General features: G+C 38.5%; 1 protein-coding gene across 1 annotated transcript in view; it reads left to right on the forward strand.

Annotated features, from left to right (window-relative positions):
• The window catches only part of LONRF2 (LON peptidase N-terminal domain and ring finger 2), a 46,008-nt gene that overhangs the window by 16,418 nt on the left and 11,546 nt on the right, over positions 1-18,044 (forward strand). The window contains exons 3-9 of the mRNA XM_004753021.3: positions 6,218-6,340; positions 8,265-8,423; positions 8,953-9,154; positions 9,543-9,642; positions 9,925-10,039; positions 13,414-13,535; positions 14,914-15,072. Coding sequence (XP_004753078.1) covers positions 6,218-6,340; positions 8,265-8,423; positions 8,953-9,154; positions 9,543-9,642; positions 9,925-10,039; positions 13,414-13,535; positions 14,914-15,072 — 980 coding nt within the window. The remainder of the gene's footprint in view (positions 1-6,217; positions 6,341-8,264; positions 8,424-8,952; positions 9,155-9,542; positions 9,643-9,924; positions 10,040-13,413; positions 13,536-14,913; positions 15,073-18,044) is intronic.

Consider the following 18,044-nt stretch of genomic DNA (forward strand, 5'->3'; position numbering starts at 1 on the left):
CTCTTATACCTCAGATAATGTCATCAGAGCTAAGGGAGTCTGTGACCCAGACCATGGGCTGAGGTAGTTCTGCATATCACTGAGCCTGTGACCCCAGCTTCTCTGCTGCTGTGAATGCCAGCACACCATCACCAAAGGGGATCCTCTTGGCTAGAATTTAACACCCATGGACAACATAGAATAGGGTGATCCCTGCAGGCTTTACCACCAAGGACTCCAACGGCCCTAGCCATCACTGCTATCACAGACACCCACAGGATGCCTACGGTCTTGGGTGCTGAGTATTCCCACAGCCTTCACCAGTGTTGGACTCCATTGCCAGATCTGCATGGAGACTGCCACGGCACCCTAGCCAGCCTGTGCCCTTGCAGCCAACTTTAGAGGAAAGTCTTTCCCCCTTGGATCTACCTTGTCCAGTCAGAAAACCAGTAAGGAAATAATGGACTTGGACTACATTTTAGGCCAAATGGATCTTATAAATACATATAGGATATTCCATCCAAGAGCAGCAAAATATATATTGTTTTTCAAGAGCAAACAGAACATTCTCCCGGATGGTTGATATGTTAGGTCACCAAACAAGTCTTAACAAATTTAAGAAGATTGAAATCTTCTTATTAATTAAATCAGGTATTCTTTCCAGACAAAATGTCATGAAACTAGAAATAGTAACGGGAAGAAAGCTGGAAAATTCACAAATATGTGGAAATGAAACAACAGACTTATAAACAACCAGTGAGTCAAAGAAGAAATCAAAGGAGAAATAAAACTTGAGACAAATGGAAATGGAAACACACATACCAAAACTTATGGGGTGCAGCAGACGCAGTACTAATAGGGAAGTTTACACCTACATTAATAAAAAATACTTTAAGCAACTTAATCTTATTCCTCAAGTAACTAGGAAAAAAAAAAACTAAGCCCAAATTTAGCAAAAGGAATAAAAATTAGAGCAGGAACAAAATAGAGACTAGAAAGACAATAGAAATGATCAATGAAACTACGAATTGGTTTCTTGAAAAGATAAAACTGACAAACCTTATGCTAGACTAAGAAAAAAAGATGACTCAAAAGAACGAAATTATAAATGGAGGAAGCATTACAACTGATGCCACAGAAATACAAAGGATTGTAAAGGACTTTGAATAATTATATGCCAGCAATTGACATAACTTCAAAGAACGGGCAAAAATTCCTGGAAACGTCCAACTTACTAAGACTTATGAAAATATAAAAAATCTGAACAGACCAGTAATGAGCAAGGAGATTGAATCAGTAATCAAAATCTCCCAAAAAATAAAAGCCCAGGACAAATGGTTTCACAGGTAAATTCTACCAAACATTTAAAGAAGAACTAATACCAATGTGTCTCAAACTCTTCAAAGAACTCAAGAGGAAGGAACACTTCCAGACTCATTTTATGAGGCCAACATTACCTTTATCCTGAATCCAGATAAAGACACTCCAAGAAAAGAAAATTATAGGCCAATATCTCTGATGAACATAGATGCAAGACCCTCAACAAAATACTAGCAAACAGAATTCAGGAACATCTTAAAATAATTGTATACCATGATCAAGTGGATTTATTGCTGGGATGCAAGGATGACTCTACTGTTGCAAAGTAATCAATGTGATACACCACGTTAACATAATGAAGGATAAAAATCATATGGTCATCTCAATAGATGCAGAAAAATATTTGACATAATTCAACATCCTATCAGATAAAAACTGTCAATGAATTAGGTGTAGAAGGAATATTCTTCAACATATTTAAAGTTATATGTGCAATCCCACAGCTAACATCATACTCAACAGTAAAAATTTAAAAGCCTTTCCTCTAAGATCAGGGATAAGATAAGAATGCCCTCTCTTACCACTTCTGTTCAACATAATACTGGAGAAGTCCCCACCACAGCAATTTGGCAAGAAAAGGGAGAAAATAAAAAGTATCTAATCAGAAAGGAAGAAGTAAAATTATCTGCTTGCAGATGACATGGTTTATATATAGAAAACCCTGAATACTCCACCAAAAAACTGTTGGAACTAATCAATGTATTCTCTAAAGTTGCAGGACACAAAATCAGCATTCCAATGCTATCTGAAGAGAAATTTAGAAAGTAGTCCCATGTACAATAACATCAAGAATAAAAAAAATAGCAAAAAATTTAGCCAAAGAGGTGAAAGACCTGTATACTGAAAACCGTAAGACATTGAAAGAAGTTGAAGAAGCAAATAAATGGAAAGGTATCCTGTGTTCTTAGATTGGAGAGTTGATGTTAAATTGTCCATACTGCTCAAAGCAATTTACAGAGTCAATGTAATTCCTTTAAAAATTCTAATGGGATTTTTCATGGAAGTAGAAAAAACTATTCTAAAATTCATAAGGAAGCACAAAAGATCCTTAATAGCCAGGGCAATCTTGAGAAGAACAGAGCTGGAAGCATCACGCTTCCTGATTTCAAATTATGTTGAAAGTTACAGCAAGCAAAACAGTATGGTACTGACATAAAAAATAGCCACACAGACCAAGAAAACAAAATTTAAAGCTATAAATATACCTATGCGTTTGTAATCAACTAATCTTATGCCAAGGTGCCAAGAACATAAAGTGAGAAAAGGATTTCTTCAATAAATAGTGTTAGGAAAACTGGATATCCATATGCAAAAGAATGAAACCGGGCTCCTACCTTATACCACCCACAAAAATGTGCTTGGTTTAAAGACTTAAATGTAAAACATGAAACTGTGAAACTCCTAGAAGAAAACAGGGAAAAATCTCCTTGAGATTGGCCTTGGCAGTTATTTTTTGGATGTGATCCCAAAAGCACAGGTACCAAAAGCTAAAATAAACAAGTAGGAGTGTATCAAACTAAAAGCTTCTGCACAGCAAACAATAAACTAAAAAGGTAAGCAATGGAATGGGAGACAGTATTTGCAAACCATATGTCTGAGAATGGACTAATATCCAGAATATATGAAGAACTCCTCCAACTCCATAGCAAAAATTGAATAGTGAGATAGACAAAGGTCCTGACTAGACATTTTTTCCAAAGAAGATCTACAAATAACAAATAGGTCCATGAAAAGGTGCTCAACATTACTAATCAAAGATGCAAATCAATACCGCAATGAGCTAGCACCTCACAACTTGTTAGGATGGCTAGTATCAAAAAGACAAGAGATAATAAATGTGGGCAATGATGTGGGGGAAAGGATACCCTTGTCTTCTGTTAGTGAGAATGTAAATCAGTACACCCATTATGGAAAACTGTATGCAGCCCCTCTTCAGGTAAAAAATGGAACTACCATATGATCCGGTAGTCCCACTTCTAGGTATATAGAGGAATGAAGCCAGTATAGCTATACTCAGTTAGTTAACAGATAGCTACACTCCCATGTTCATTATTGCATTATTCCCGGTACCCAAGATATGGAAACAACCTAAGTGTGGGCAATTTAAGAAGGTGTCACACACACACACACACACACACACACACACACACACACACACAGGATATTATTCAGCCTTTAAAAAGAAGGAAATTGTGTTATTTCCAATAATGTGGATGAATCTGGCAGGTACTGTGCTAAATGAAAGAAGCCAGACAGGAGATAAATACTGTATAGTATTTGTCAAACAAAAAGTAATTTCCTAGAAACAGAACAGAACAGTGATTGCCAGGGCCTGGAGGGAGGGGAATATGGGGAGATGTAAGTCAAAGGGTACGGAGATTTTGAGGATCCAATATACAGCATGGTGACTATAATTAATAATGCAGTATTACATACTTGAAATTTTTCAAGAGTACATACTTGAAATTTTTCAGGAGTAGATCCTCACTGCAAAAGAAGGAAGGAAGGAAGAAGGAAAGAAGTTAAGTATGTGAGGTGGTGGGTGTGTAATTACCTTGATTGTGGGAATCATTTCACTGTGTATGTGTATATCAAATCATCATGATGGATGCTATATTTTATATACATTTATATTTGTCAGTTGTTCCTCAATAAATCTGGATTAAAAAATGAATTCAGCTATCATTTTGAGGAGGTTAAATTCTTAGTTTTGGGCTTCATGACAGTATTTTTTTTTTCCTATTTGCTTTAACTCTCAAAATGTATCATTCTGAGACATTTTGAGGGGATGAACAAGGTAAGCTGTACTATGTACATTACCTATCATAACTGCCATCTGAGTAAGGTTACTGGCCGGCAAGTATCAGGTAGCTTAAAAATTTCTGGTTCGGGACACCTGGGTGGCTCAGTTGGTTGAGCAGCTGCCTTCGGCTCAGGTCATGATCCCAGCGTCCTGGGATAGAGTCCCACATCGGGCTCCTTGCTCCGCAGGGAGCCTGCTTCTCCCTCTGACTCTGCCTTCCACTCTGTCTGCCTGTGCTCGCTCTCACTCTCTCTCTCTCACAAATAAATAAATAAAATCTTTAAAAAAAAAAAAATTTCTGGTTCACCATATAATTCACTTGCCTGAATGAAATACTATGAAACTAATAATATTTCTTTTTAAAAATTAAAAAATATAAATAAATAAACAGATTTTAGTATAATCATTCATTGACACCTACTTGGTAATAGGGAATAATGAAGTATTGATCCGTTCAGCAATGTGGATGAACTTCAGAAGCATCGCATTAAAATGAAAGAAGGCACACAAATACATGTGTGATTTCATTAAGTGAAATTCTCAAAAAAAAAAAAAACTGTAGTGACTGATCAGTGGTTCTTAGACTTGGAAAGAGGTGAGGATCGACTTTGAAGAGCATGTGAGAACATTCTGGGGTGATGGAAATGTGCTACGTTATCATTGTGGTTGTACTTACACACTGTGTACATTTGTCAAAAGTCCTATATTATACATTTAAAATTGGTGAATTTTATTATATATAAATTACACCTCCATAAAACTGTGGCAGCAAGAAAGTATAAGCAAGTATAAGTCTACCACGGAAGAGAATAGGGAATATTTATGGGATGAGAAAGCTCAGCAGATTTTTGGGATGCAGGTAAGTGGACGAAAAAACAGAGAACATTATAGTTCAAATAGTTCAAATGGGAGCTGACCTCATGTCCTAAAACAAACTCCAGAGAAGATTCAGTTTAAGCTCTTGGGAAAGGAATGAGAAAGGTGGGTTGCTTGAAACACCAGTTCATCCTGCCATGCAGAACAGTAGTGGGGCAAAATAAATAAATAAATAAAAATTAAAAAATTAAAAAATAAATAAATCATATTGCCCCACCCCCACCTCCTGCAAAGAATTTGGACAGACTGCTTGGGAAAAGTATGGCTGGCAATGCATGCAGGAGGTCCCCCGGCCCCCTAAGTAAGCCCCTCTAAATCCTGATACATGGGGCTTCCAGCCTAAGGCTTGATTTCCCTACTATATACCTGAAAATCAAACCTCTCAAATAGATCCCCCTTACGTAGATGAAGGACCCAAAAAGTCTTCCATTTGGCAATGAAGTCTCTATGAGGTCAAGGGTCTGACTCAATGTGAGATAAAACCAGTTGGAAACAGCACATCTTTTTAAAAATAAGAATGAAGAAACAGGGACTAACAAGAAAAAAAATTCAATAAAATAAAGAAGAAAAAGACTAAAATGCATGATCAGGACTGACCCAAATGGAAATATATGAACTGACAAATTACAGTATTGACAATACAAAACAAATTACAGTATTTACAATGATTTGAGAAAACACTGCACTCACCACAAAAAAACAAAAAACAAAAAAAACCTTCTGGTGGAAAATACTGATCCATATTGTATTTTGTTTATTTCTGTTGTAGTATTTTGTATTATATGCTTTATGTTATAGCTATTTCTGGTCATATTGGTCTTCTCTCACAAGACTATGCTCCTGAAACACAGGAACATGGTTGTGATCTGTGATGACTGAGTATCTTTAAAATTGGTAGATAGCCACTTCTCTCTTACTTAGCATGGCCCTTGAAACTGCCTTGGGCTCAAATTCCTGGTCTGGTGACTTCTGTGTTCTGTTTATAGATTGTGTTTATGAAATACTCGGATTTGCTCCAGTTCCAGGGTAGTAGACCTAGAGCCATTCCGGGTGGGTTTTTGTTTATTCTAGCTGATATGAAAATTCAGTAGTTCTAATGATTTTTTTCTGGGGCTCTTTGTATGCAATTATATTATCACACTTTTAAAAAATGTATATCTTGTCTTTTGATGAATCCAGGGACATCATATGAAGGCTCAGGCTCTTTCTGGATTGGGAAGAAGTAAGGAAGCATTAAAGGAGTTTCTCTACTGCCTTGCTTTAAATCCTGAATGTAACTCAGTGAAGAAAGAAGCACAGAAGGTGTGATTTTTCTTTAAATGAATTTCTTTCTTAAGTCTCATTTATAGCCTTGATGTCCATGCTGAGTAACTCCTGAATGTCAGGTAAACAAAAAATATAGTTCTGAATATTCATGACAATGTGATTAAAAACACAAGGATTAATGATGAGTTTCACACGTTTGATAATGTTCATCCAGGGATAAAACACTACGTATCATGAGATAGCACTAGTACACTCCCTGCTCCACTGAAGTAATGACATGAGCTAAGGAGGCAGGGTTGATGTGTGAGGCTAGGCGAAGCAGAGTGAGTTTTCTTAGAGTTGTAATTTCAAGCGTTCTAGTTTCTATAGGAGCCCTATAAAAGACATTGTGATAATATACAAAATATACCAGTTCAGCTGGAAAGTTTGACTTAAAATTCTCAGCCACGCTTAGTCAGTATGATGCAGAAATATCTTTTCTCTTATTCAGGTCTTTAACCCAGTCATATTAAAGGTCACCGAGTCACATTTACTGTGGGAATCCACCCTATGTTTAAGAGGCCTTACAATAGTTACAAGGTTAAAAGGTTTCCTCCTTTGGATGCATTCTCGTGTCCCCCAGCATCCACATCTGACAGCGACAGATATGTTTCCCTTTTGTTCATACCATGAGGTATGTTTTTTTGTTTGTGTTTGGTTTTTATTTTAGGCTAATACCATCACACTCTTGGCTCCTATAGGAACTGTAGTTAGCCCAAACACCTAGATCATTTTTTGTTTTCTGTGAGAACCTTCTAGCAATACTTTTTATCCTTGTATTGTGCAGGGCACTGGTCTTTCTTAATGCTGTCAAATGATCACTTATGGGTTTTGGCCATTGTTTCAACTTGTCAAAATAATACTGAATCTTAACATTGGCTTTTCTATCCCTGACTGCTTTGTCCCACCTGCAAATTTCACAGGAACCTTAAAACATATCTCAACTGCTCCTTATAACAGCTTAAGAAACTCAGCCTGAACTCAAAATTAAGCAGATTTACAAAGGTCTCAGTGCCACAGTCCAGGTCTGGTGATGCTTGAGGTGCTTCTTGTCTTTGTGGGTGATACTTTCTCCCTGTAGCATTCTGTGAGTGGTAGGTATCTTCTATCTCAGTGCCCGAACACTGCCAGCCTGTTGATGCCCATGAAATGCGGTCATCTCCTGGGCAGACTTCTGCTGCTTTGTTGGAGCCCCTCAGAGCCAGTGCTGGGGACATTGATGTCCCTAATGAGTGCTGTTCCTTCTTTATACAGGGGTCATGGGTGCGGATGCACTGACCTGTCACATGAAGAACAGTGGCAGGTTCTTTATTATGTTTCTGTTTCTCCTTTGTACCTCTCTTAGCCTTTGGATTCAGCTGAGTCCATGAGGTTTGGCAGGACAATCAAGTGACTGGCAGTTACTTTCCACCACCACCAAAGGCTAGTTCATGGCTCTTGAACTAGAATTATAGCTCTTCATCTGGTCTCCCTTAAAGTTCTTTATTGGGTGGCTCTTGTGGTTCTCTTGTACATTGAGCGGTGTTCTAGAAATATCTCAGTCCTGTGGGTGATCACAACTCGAATTTAATTTAGGATCCTTGCAACCTTTGAACCTCTAATTTTCTCTCTTAATCATGAGACTTTTAGGGGTGATTTTCTGTAGCAGGTGTGTAAGGACCCAGCAGGAAGAAATGGTAATGTTCATATTTTGTAACTGATAAGGCTAAGCTGGGAAGGGACTGGTAGATAACATGCCTCATCAATGCTTTATAGTTTCAGAAACTTGAGTTTTGAAATAGTGGCAGTTGGAATATGGCAATTATTCTTTTCAGTGTGTTAGGTCTACTTGGCCTTACAGTTTCCTTTGGATCTCTAAGGTATATTATGTATTTTTCAAGAGTTTTAAAATAGTTTTTTTTTCTTCTTGGAAATTTTATAGGTAATGTGTGAGGTATTTTTTCCAGCTTCAGAAAACACGCATCAGAATTTGACATCTTCCATCCAAAGCAGAATATTGAACAGCAGGCTAAAAGCTCAGTGTGCCAGCCATGTAAACACCCAGCTTCTGGAAGAAGGCAGCGGTGCTGGGGGTTCTAAGGTAACATGTGTGTTTGTCAATATTACCTTGATTAACCTTTACGTAATTTGTAATTTTGAACACTTATAAGTTATTCAGATTGTGGCATTATGTTAGTTGGAATTACTTCTCAAGACTGGTTTCTAGCTCCTCAACCTGAAAGTTGAATCTTTTGAAGGAAGTTGGTGGAAGTAATGAAAACAACTGAAAGAAACATGTAGAAGCATTCAGGACGTCACATGTTGAGAACCCGAGGCATCAGGAGACTCGTTAATTTTGGCTTGGAGAAAAGAAAGCAAAAGGGTGATTTGAATATACAAAGATTGATGTTCAGTTAATCTGTCTCAAAAAGAATTATTCTTTTTTTTTTTTTTTAACCGTGGGAAGTGTAAAGCTCATCTTCAAAGTTAACAGATGAAACCTATCATGAAGGAAGAGCATAAGCCCTCTTTTTTTCCAGAGATTTCTAAGAAAGGCCACTACAGGATTCTTGTTTTCTGTTATGCTATGATTTCTTAATACTCAGGATTCTTTTTTCCTATTTAAACAGAATGCATCTGAGAAATCTGATGTGTTTAGAAATACCAATTCTTCAGTTTTGTATTTTATACTGGGTCTGCACTTTGAAGAGGATAAAGAAGTGTTAGAGAGCATCCTTCCAGTAGCACCCAGCACCGGTTTAAAGAGACAGTTTCCAGATGATTTGGAGGACATGCATGAGCTGAATGGCCCTGGGAAAGTACCCAAGAAAGGTCAGCAAGTGATTTTGTCATGGAGTTGTATGACTCCAGAGTGATAGACTGTTAGTTAACATTCAGTATATTAAAAAAAATTATACAGATAGTTTAAAATGAATAATGAAAGGAATAGATCAGCTTTATGATGATAGAACAATTTAAAATGACTAAGCCTACAAAGGCTTAATAGTCAGAAATAGGGAAAATTGAGTTAAAACTTTAAATTTTATTCATGCTTACGGTCCAGATAAATTATTGTTGTCTATGGTTAATCTGATAGGAAACATCTTACCCAGCATGATTTGTTATATTGGTGTGACACATTTTAGCCAGAGAAAATGCAGTTGTTGCATGTTCTTGTCCAGGTGAGCAATGTTAATAATAGCATTTTAAACTTTTTCAGAGGCAGATTCCTCACCTCAAAGGAACATGACCTCTAACGTAGGAGAAAGTCCAGAGCTCTCCATAGATGTAACTGACTTTGAGTGTGCCCTCTGCATGAGGTAAGATGACAAAGAACCTGTGTAACTCTTTGAAAAGCTCATCCTTTCTGAATTGGATATCCTAACCATAATGGGCTTTTTATTATCAGAGAAATTATGTATACCTTAGTAATGAGTGATTTATTTTCTAAAAATTTGATAAGGAAAATCTCAATGGAAAATGGATATCAGTAATTTCTGTAGTCATGAGGGAATTTTCTTAAGGAATTCTTTGAAAATAAATAGATTATTTGAAGATCTCTTTTGGACACTTTCGGCTAAAAACTCAGATATATTTTCCAGGTTGCTTTTTGAGCCTGTTACTACACCATGTGGACATATGTTTTGCCTGAAATGCCTTGAGCGCTGCCTTGACCACGCCCCACACTGTCCACTGTGTAAAGAAAAACTCTCAGAAGTAAGTATTTCTTCTGAAACAACAGGACCATTCGGCCCCTCTTCTCATCCCTCAGTAGATGCTCATTTCTGGGGTTGGCTTTGCTTATACAACCCATTTACTAAAGAAAGTTGGATTTCTCAGTCAAAGAGAGGTCTTTTCCTCTCTGATTTCTCAAAAAGAGAAAAGGGAAGTTTAGACACAGAAGCAGTTAAACTTGAGGGAAATTTTTAGGCATGAATTGTAGTTGAGATACATTGAAAACGGGTAACATAATTGGAGCTCCTACAATGTTATAAATAGTTGAGATAACAATATTGAGTCCTCACCAGGTGTTAATCATAAAGGGATGAGATAACATTATGGCACACTTAATATGTGCTAAGGATTCTGTCCTTTACTTCATCTCAAGGGGAAGCCATATTGTAGTACTCAGTTTTGCATAGGATCAAAGACTTGATCAGTTTTGACTACTAGGAGATTGTTTTGGTGTGTTATCAGTTGTGTCTTTTGTCTGTAATCAAAGCCGGTAACACTTGAGATTCCATGGAGGGAAGCTATTTAGTTATGTCTAACTCAAAAATAAACTGCTAAACCCATACCTTACGTATGATAAATACAAAAAAATAACACTTAAAAGCTTTTAAAGGCTTTCTGATCAACTTTTCAAATTGTGGATATGTATCAACTCTCTTGGGCTCTGGTGCCACTAACCTTCCATGAAGCAAATTATTTAACTTCTTGGAGGGGGGGAGTTTAATCTATAAAATAATACTAATAATATTTTCCTTAATTACTTCTAGAGATTATACTCAATATATTTTAAGTAGGACAAAGTGGTGTTTTAAAGATTTATTTGTCTATTTTTAGAGACAGAAAAAGAGTGTGTGTGCTTGCGTGGGTGTAAACTGGGGGAGGAGAGTGGAGGGAGAGAGAGTCTCAAGCAGACTCCCCGCTGAGCATGGGCTCTGATGTGAGGCTTAATCTCAAGACTCTGAGACCATGACCTGAGCTGAAATCAGAGTCAGATGCCTCACCAACTGAGCCACCCAGGCGCTCAGGGATTAAGTGTTTTTTTAAAACAAATGCCCAGTAAAATTAATTTTAAATTTGATATGGTAGGGCATCTGGGTGGCTCAGTGGGTTAAAGCCTTTGCCTTTGGCTCAGGTCGTGGTTCCAGGGTCCTGGGATTGAGCTCCGCTTCGGGCTCTCTGCTCAGCGGGGAGCCTGCTTCCTCCTCTCTCTCTGCCTGCTTCTCTGCCTACTTGTAATCTCTGTCTGTCAAATAAATAAATAAAATCTTTAAATAAAAAAATTTGATATGGTAAAGGAGATGTTATACGTATGTGAATTTTTAAATAATTATAACTTCGTTTACTGCCAAAATTTGTTAAAATAAGTTTTTATAATTGAAATCTTTGTAAATCATTCTATGTACATACTTGCTTTTTTAAATTGCATACATCCTGAAACTCTAGGTTAATCACGGCTCTCATCATGGGAATGAATCATTGTACTATGCACCATATGTCATGATGGTGGGTGATTTTGAGTCTGTGTGACAGTTTCCTTTGGCGGTTCCTCTGCAGGTCTGCTGCACTGTGTTTGCTCTCTCTTCTTGTTAACAGTAGAATAACATTTGGCCTCTTGCCTTGTTGCACCCATGCTTGTCTGGGCTGGTGGGCCTGGAGGGGGTTTATTCTCAGACAGTAAAATGCATGTCTTTATGACCACTGTTTGTAACACAAACCTTTGGTTCACTTCCGTGTTTGGTACTCTCTGATATAGAACTATGTGATGAAGCAGTGTGTTGAGGTTGACACTGTCGTGTAAATTCCTTAGGGACAGAGACAACCTCCTGTCTTGTTTTCACTCTATTTCCAGGGCCAGAACACATAGCAGTTCAGGAAATCCGTGCTGAATGAAAGAGTAAATGAACAAATGAATGAGTGAATGATTGAGGGCAAGCTCTGCATAGATTGCCATTGTGTAGAAATTAGAATATAACAAAACTAAGTAAAATAAAAAGTCACAACTCATTCTTTCTTTGATGCAGAAACTGCTTCATGAGCTTAGACTTTCTCACATGCATTATCATAAACATGAACCACCAGCTATCTAGGTATGCATAGAAGCCTTGGGTAACATAATGCCAAATAAAGCAAGTTGTTTTACTCTACAAGAAAATGGTGCCATAAACTAACCATCTAAAACACAGATGTCATTAATAATACTTACTGTGAATTAAGTTAAACTTGTTTCTGCTGGCTATTCTGTTACTGAGTGTCTCAAACACAGTTGTGTCCCCGAGGTTGAACTCCTAGTTCTTAGTGACAGCAATACCCATAGCTTGTTTCACACAAGCTTAAGGGAGATGAGGCAGGATGTCTAGGACTTGCCCAGATGTAACTGTTAGAAATATGTAGAGCAGCCCAAGCAGAGGAATGCGACAAGTTAACAAAGCAACAGCAGCACATTGAAAACTACCAGCCTTGAGGTCCTGGTGCCACTGTGGCTTGAAGCTAGTCCCTAACCTTTCTGAGACCCCCTTCTCTACTGGTGCACTGTATACATTACTTCTGAAATGGGGCTCTTTTAAGGCCTAACTTAATTTATATGAAGCATCTGCATTTGGTATCTGATATATATTAGGGTGTTAGTGAAAAAAGCTCTTATTTGCAAATTTGTAGGCCTAAGATTAAAGTAGTGCACACACATGCTCACACAGAATAATAATAGATCCTCAGCTACATAGGACCCCTCCAGCCACTGATCCTGATACATTTTAATTCAGGTTCCACCTATTTCCCTTCTCATCCAGCTTGAATTCCTTGGTCCCTCTGTCCCTTTCCCAATCCAGATAGAGTCAACTTTGCCTCTTGCACATGTCCAGATAAGTAACAAAGCAAAGCTAGAGCAAAAGCCACAAAATTGGGAAGATTGGTTTCAGTTTAAATTCACAGTCCTAAATCTTAGACTCAAAACATTAGTAGTCATTCTTACTGTGTGTCTCTAGTAGCTTCAATTTTCCACTTTCTCAGATGATTATTTCCCATTTCTCTTCTTTTGCAACATATCCTACACGCTTCCTCTCCCTTCTCTGACATTGTGATACTTGATTAAGAATGCAGAAGCTAGTCAGGCTGGGATTCACTCATCCTTCCTCCAGGTGATGAACACCTTCTCCTGCCCTTTCATCAGAGGGGAGGAACTGTCTTGCCCCTGTCCCTACCCCAGGCTGGCTGACCTCCAGGCTCTCCATCCCCCATCTCTTTGTCTTCCGAGAGACTCTACCCCTTTCCCTCTTTTTTAACTGTTTCTATTGGGGAGAGAGTACTTTGTCCTCTAGAATTAATTACCATGTGGTATTACTTAACATTTCCTTTTGTTACAGTTGTTGGCAAGCAGAAACTTTAATATAACTATTCTGGCTGAAGAATTAATATTTCAATACTTATCTGATGAACTCTCTGATAGGAAGAGAATTTATGATGAAGAAATGACAGAACTATCAAAGTAAGTTCTCAAGTTGTATGTACTTGGTCTTGAGTTCAGATTAAAGAAGGAAATCCTTGCTTTCATAACTTTATTTCAGGTACACACACCCAGCAGAGAAATTAGACCTAAAATTAGAAAAAAATATCAATTGCAAAAAATTTATAGAAATTTAATTGAAAAGGGTCATAAAAAATATTTCAAAAGTATGTCTTCATGGGACCCCTGGGTGGCTCAGTTGGTTAAGTGTCTGACTTTTGATCTCAGCTCAGGTCTTGATCTTGGGATCATGAGTTCAAACCCCATTTTGGACCCCATGCTGGGTATGGAGCCCACTTAAAAAAAAAGTGTGTCTTCACAAAATTATATAGTTGCTTTTTGAATCTAAGTAAGTGGTACTGAATTTTTCAGAATTGAAAAGACACAGTATATAGAAACAGGAGGGAGAATAGGATTATCCCTTGAAATAGGCTTGAGGGTTGTTTTTGTCTTTTAAAGTGATCAGAGTTGTGTGTTGTAGCAAACTTTAACTATTGAAGTCTTACAATTCTTCCACTCTTTTTTATTTAGAACTCATTACCTTTGACTACTGTGTAGTTTTTGCTTTCGTCAGAACTTTTTTCTCTTCTTATTATTTATTTTTATTAAGGTAAAATTGATGCATAGCATTATATGAATTTCAGGTATGTAACATAATGCTTTGATATTTATATATATTACAAAATGACCATCACATTAAGTCTTAACATTCATCACTAAACATAGTTAGCAAATTTTTTTTCTTGTGGTGAGAGCTTGTAAGATCTGTTCTCTTATCAACTTTCAAACATGCAACACAGTATTATTAACCGTAGTCAACATGCTGTGCATTACGTCCCAGGCCTTTTTATTTACAGCTGGAAGCTTGTACCTTCGACCCTCTTCATCTGTTTCACCCACCTCCCCACCCCACCTCAGCCTCTGGCAACCACCAATCTTTTGTCTTTATCTATGAGCTTGCTTTTGTTCTTTTTGAAGATTCTACATGTAAGTGAGGTCATTCAATATTCATTTTTCTGACTTATTTCACTTAGCATAATGTCCTCAAGGTCCTTAAAATTTTTTTGTTATCATAGTTGTAAGCTGTAACTTTTTCTAAGTAAATTAATACAATTCAGCATGTTCTATCTCATCAAATTAAATACGACAGGCTTGTCAGGAAATCTGGTAAGCTGAGAACTTTCTCATGAGGTGGTCCTTGGCTTCCTTTCCCCACTAAAGACCGAGACAGGCCTGAGGGTTTTCTGTTGTAAATGAGGAAATTGAGGTTGGCTAGCTTTTGCTATGTTACAGTGACTAATATTCCCTTTTGTTTCTAACGGCTCCTATTTATAAGTTTACGTTTTCCCTTACCCAACAGTCTGACGAGAGATGTCCCCATCTTTGTGTGTGCCATGGCCTTCCCCACCGTCCCGTGTCCACTTCATGTCTTTGAGCCCCGCTATCGGCTTATGATAAGAAGATGCATGGAAACTGGCACCAAACGGTTTGGCATGTGTCTGTCTGCTGAGCACGCAGGGTAAGACTTTTCAGCATCCAGAGGGTCCTAAATAAATACGTAATTTTTCATTTTTTCTCAAAGAACAGTTTAAGATGATGTTGAAAACTTCCAGTGGCTCCCATTACATAAAAATGTGTAAGTCCGATGTTGCATTATGATGTGAGCCCAGCCTTCTTTCTAGCATCATCTCCTACTCCTTTCTCTCAGACATCATACTTGCTAGTCCACTATCATATTGTTTGCTTTCCTCTAAATACAGTTCATATCCATTCCTTCATGCTTCTCTCTGGCTATAATTCTCTTTTAGTTCATCATCATGCAAACAAATCTAATCTAACTTTTAAGGTCTAAAAAATTTGCTAAAAAATTAGTTGAGGGAAATTGGAGGGGGAGACAAACCATGAGAGACTGTGGACTCTGAGAAACAAACTGATGGTTTTGGAAGGGAGGAGGCTTGGGGGGGTTGGGTGAGCCTGGGGCTGGGAATTAAGGAGGGCATGTATTACATGGAGCACAGGGTGTGGTGCATAAACAATGAATGCTGGAACACTGAAAAGAAATAAAACAAAATAAAATGGAAAAAAATTGAAGCCTTCATCTACACAGCCAGGCAAATTTCAGTCCTACAATAACCGCAGCTCTTAAGTTTTTACCTCTCCTTGTTTTACATCAAATTGGCAGGCAGCTCCCTCCATGGCTGCTCTGGGGTCTCTGCATTCTTCCCAAACTGTTAGATTCCTTAACCCCTAGGGCTTTGTTGTTACTGCATGGTTATCATGAGGTCACTACATGCAAGTTCTAGCTAGTAGAAGAGACACATATGCTCCAGGATTCTGGAGAAAAGGAGGACTCATCCCTGTTGCTCACACCTATTGGAATGGAGGCTGGGAAATGTAGCCCAGCCATGTGCCCAGGAAGAAAGGAAGAATGGATATGTAGAACCACCCTCTAGTTTCTACTATATATACCTAGGAATAGATCTTTTGAAAGATTGGTGTAGGACCTTTATAGAAAAAAATCTACAGCTTTATTGAAAAATATTTGGGAAGATCCAAATAAATGGAGAGAAATAACGTTTCTGTGAATGTATGCATAGACTTGAATATCATGGAAATATTAGGTTTACCCAAATTAGTCTATAGATCTGAGGTAGTTTCAGTCAGCATTCCAAGAGGGTTTTTTCATGGAATTGTTCAAAATAATTGTTTAGAATTATTATGGAAAAGCAAAAGACCAAGACCATGACAGTTTTGAAGACATCAGTTGAGTAAGATGGGAGAACACTCTCATAATAAATTTAGAAGTCCTAGTAAGTAGACCACTAATATAGAATATGAAGGTAAGAAATGGATCCACGCACAAATGGACCCATATTTACATATAATTTTGTGAGAAAAGGCAAGCTGCTCACTTAAAAGGTGCTTAGAAAATTAGTGGGCAGTCCAAATGGGAAAAAATAATCTTTTCTCTGCCTTGCACCATATACACAGATTACACGTTATTTACATTTTCAGTGTGAAAAACAACATATAAAAATGTTAAGAGAAAACATTGGAGACTATAATTAGGAAAAGGGAAAGAATTTTTTAATACAAAATGCTGAGAGCACATACTATGGAAGAGGAAATTAATAAATTTGAATATATTAAAATTTGATTCATCAAAATCAGCAAAAGCAGAGTGAAAAAAAAAGTTCCAGCAGTTGTGCTTCCATAAATGATACAGCACACTAAGAAGAGCATTACGCCAGATAAACCACAGGACGTAAGTTTCCTGAACTCGTCAGTGAGCAGATGTTGCTCACCACACATGCGGAAAGCCAAGTCCCTCCAGGGAAAGCAGCAGACAAAAGTGTGGCTTACCTGTGGCACAGCCCAGGAGAAGGAAACCTGTAAGTGTGTGGGAAGAATTCATCTAGTTTTGGGGGGGCCATGTTCTAACGACCCCATGTGGACAAGCTTTAGAGTACAGATGCAAGGACAAGTTCTTATCTACAGACAGGAAAGGACAGGACGCTCATTAGAAAGACAGGTGCTGCAGCGGAGATAGGCTTTGAAGGAGCTGACATTTGAAGGCATTTTTCTGCTGATGGCTGGGAAGTCCTCCCTTGAAGGGGGTCTTCAGGGCACCTCCATCCATGCCACGGCCTGTTAGGTAAGCAGGAAGAGATAGTTTTAGGAGAGATCCAAGAAGAGGTGTCCAGCCGTATAGCTGGAACCATCACTCATCGTTAGCTTGAAGGTATGTGATGAAGTTGTTCATTTAATTTCGAATCACATAGCGTTGGGTTCAGATCTCAGGTCTAAATCTTACTGTGGCCTTATGTATATTGTTTGGTTTTAACCTTCCTGCTTTTGTGAGGCCTGAATGAGAACATATTATAAACTGCTCCATATAGTGCTTGACAGGAAATGGGCTCAATTATTAGTGTCCTCAGGAAGTTAGAGTGAGAGTTAAAAGAGTGAGAGTGGTTAAGATCACACGGGAGAGCATCGGAGTGAGGATGCCACCCTTAGCGGGCCCTGTGAGTGAGAGACATGTGGAGGACGGAGGAAAGCTGTGAAGGGCTACACTGGTCAGGGAGGGCACCGGAGAGCAGCAGAAGGTGTTGGGTCAGTGACAGATCAGCAGGCTCATGCCAGAGTCATGTGTGACTTCCAGTGGGGTTATTTCAGTGGAATGGAGGGGTATGGAGGGAGCAGGAGATGAAGGCAGTGACTGTAGATGCCTTTGCATAGTGGTTTGTTGGGGAGGACAGGGCTGCATCATTGGAAAATGGCGGCGGGGGGGGGGCAGAATCTGTGAGGGACACGGGGGCCCCAGACATAACTTGTGCTCTCTGTACCCCTTGACGGTACCCTGACCAAGAGTACTGAGGATTCTCTCTCTACCTCTCGGGTCCTTCCAAAGCACTAGCCTGTTTGAAAGACGGTGGCACAAGGGCCGTTTTCCCTCCAGCCCTCCCCATGCAGCCCTTGTACACCCGTATG

The sequence above is a fragment of the Mustela putorius genome, unplaced genomic scaffold, assembly GCF_011764305.1.
Source record: "Mustela putorius furo isolate JIRA1106 unplaced genomic scaffold, ASM1176430v1.1 tig00000224_pilon_pilon_pilon, whole genome shotgun sequence".
In the NCBI taxonomy this organism is placed as follows: domain Eukaryota; kingdom Metazoa; phylum Chordata; class Mammalia; order Carnivora; family Mustelidae; genus Mustela; species Mustela putorius.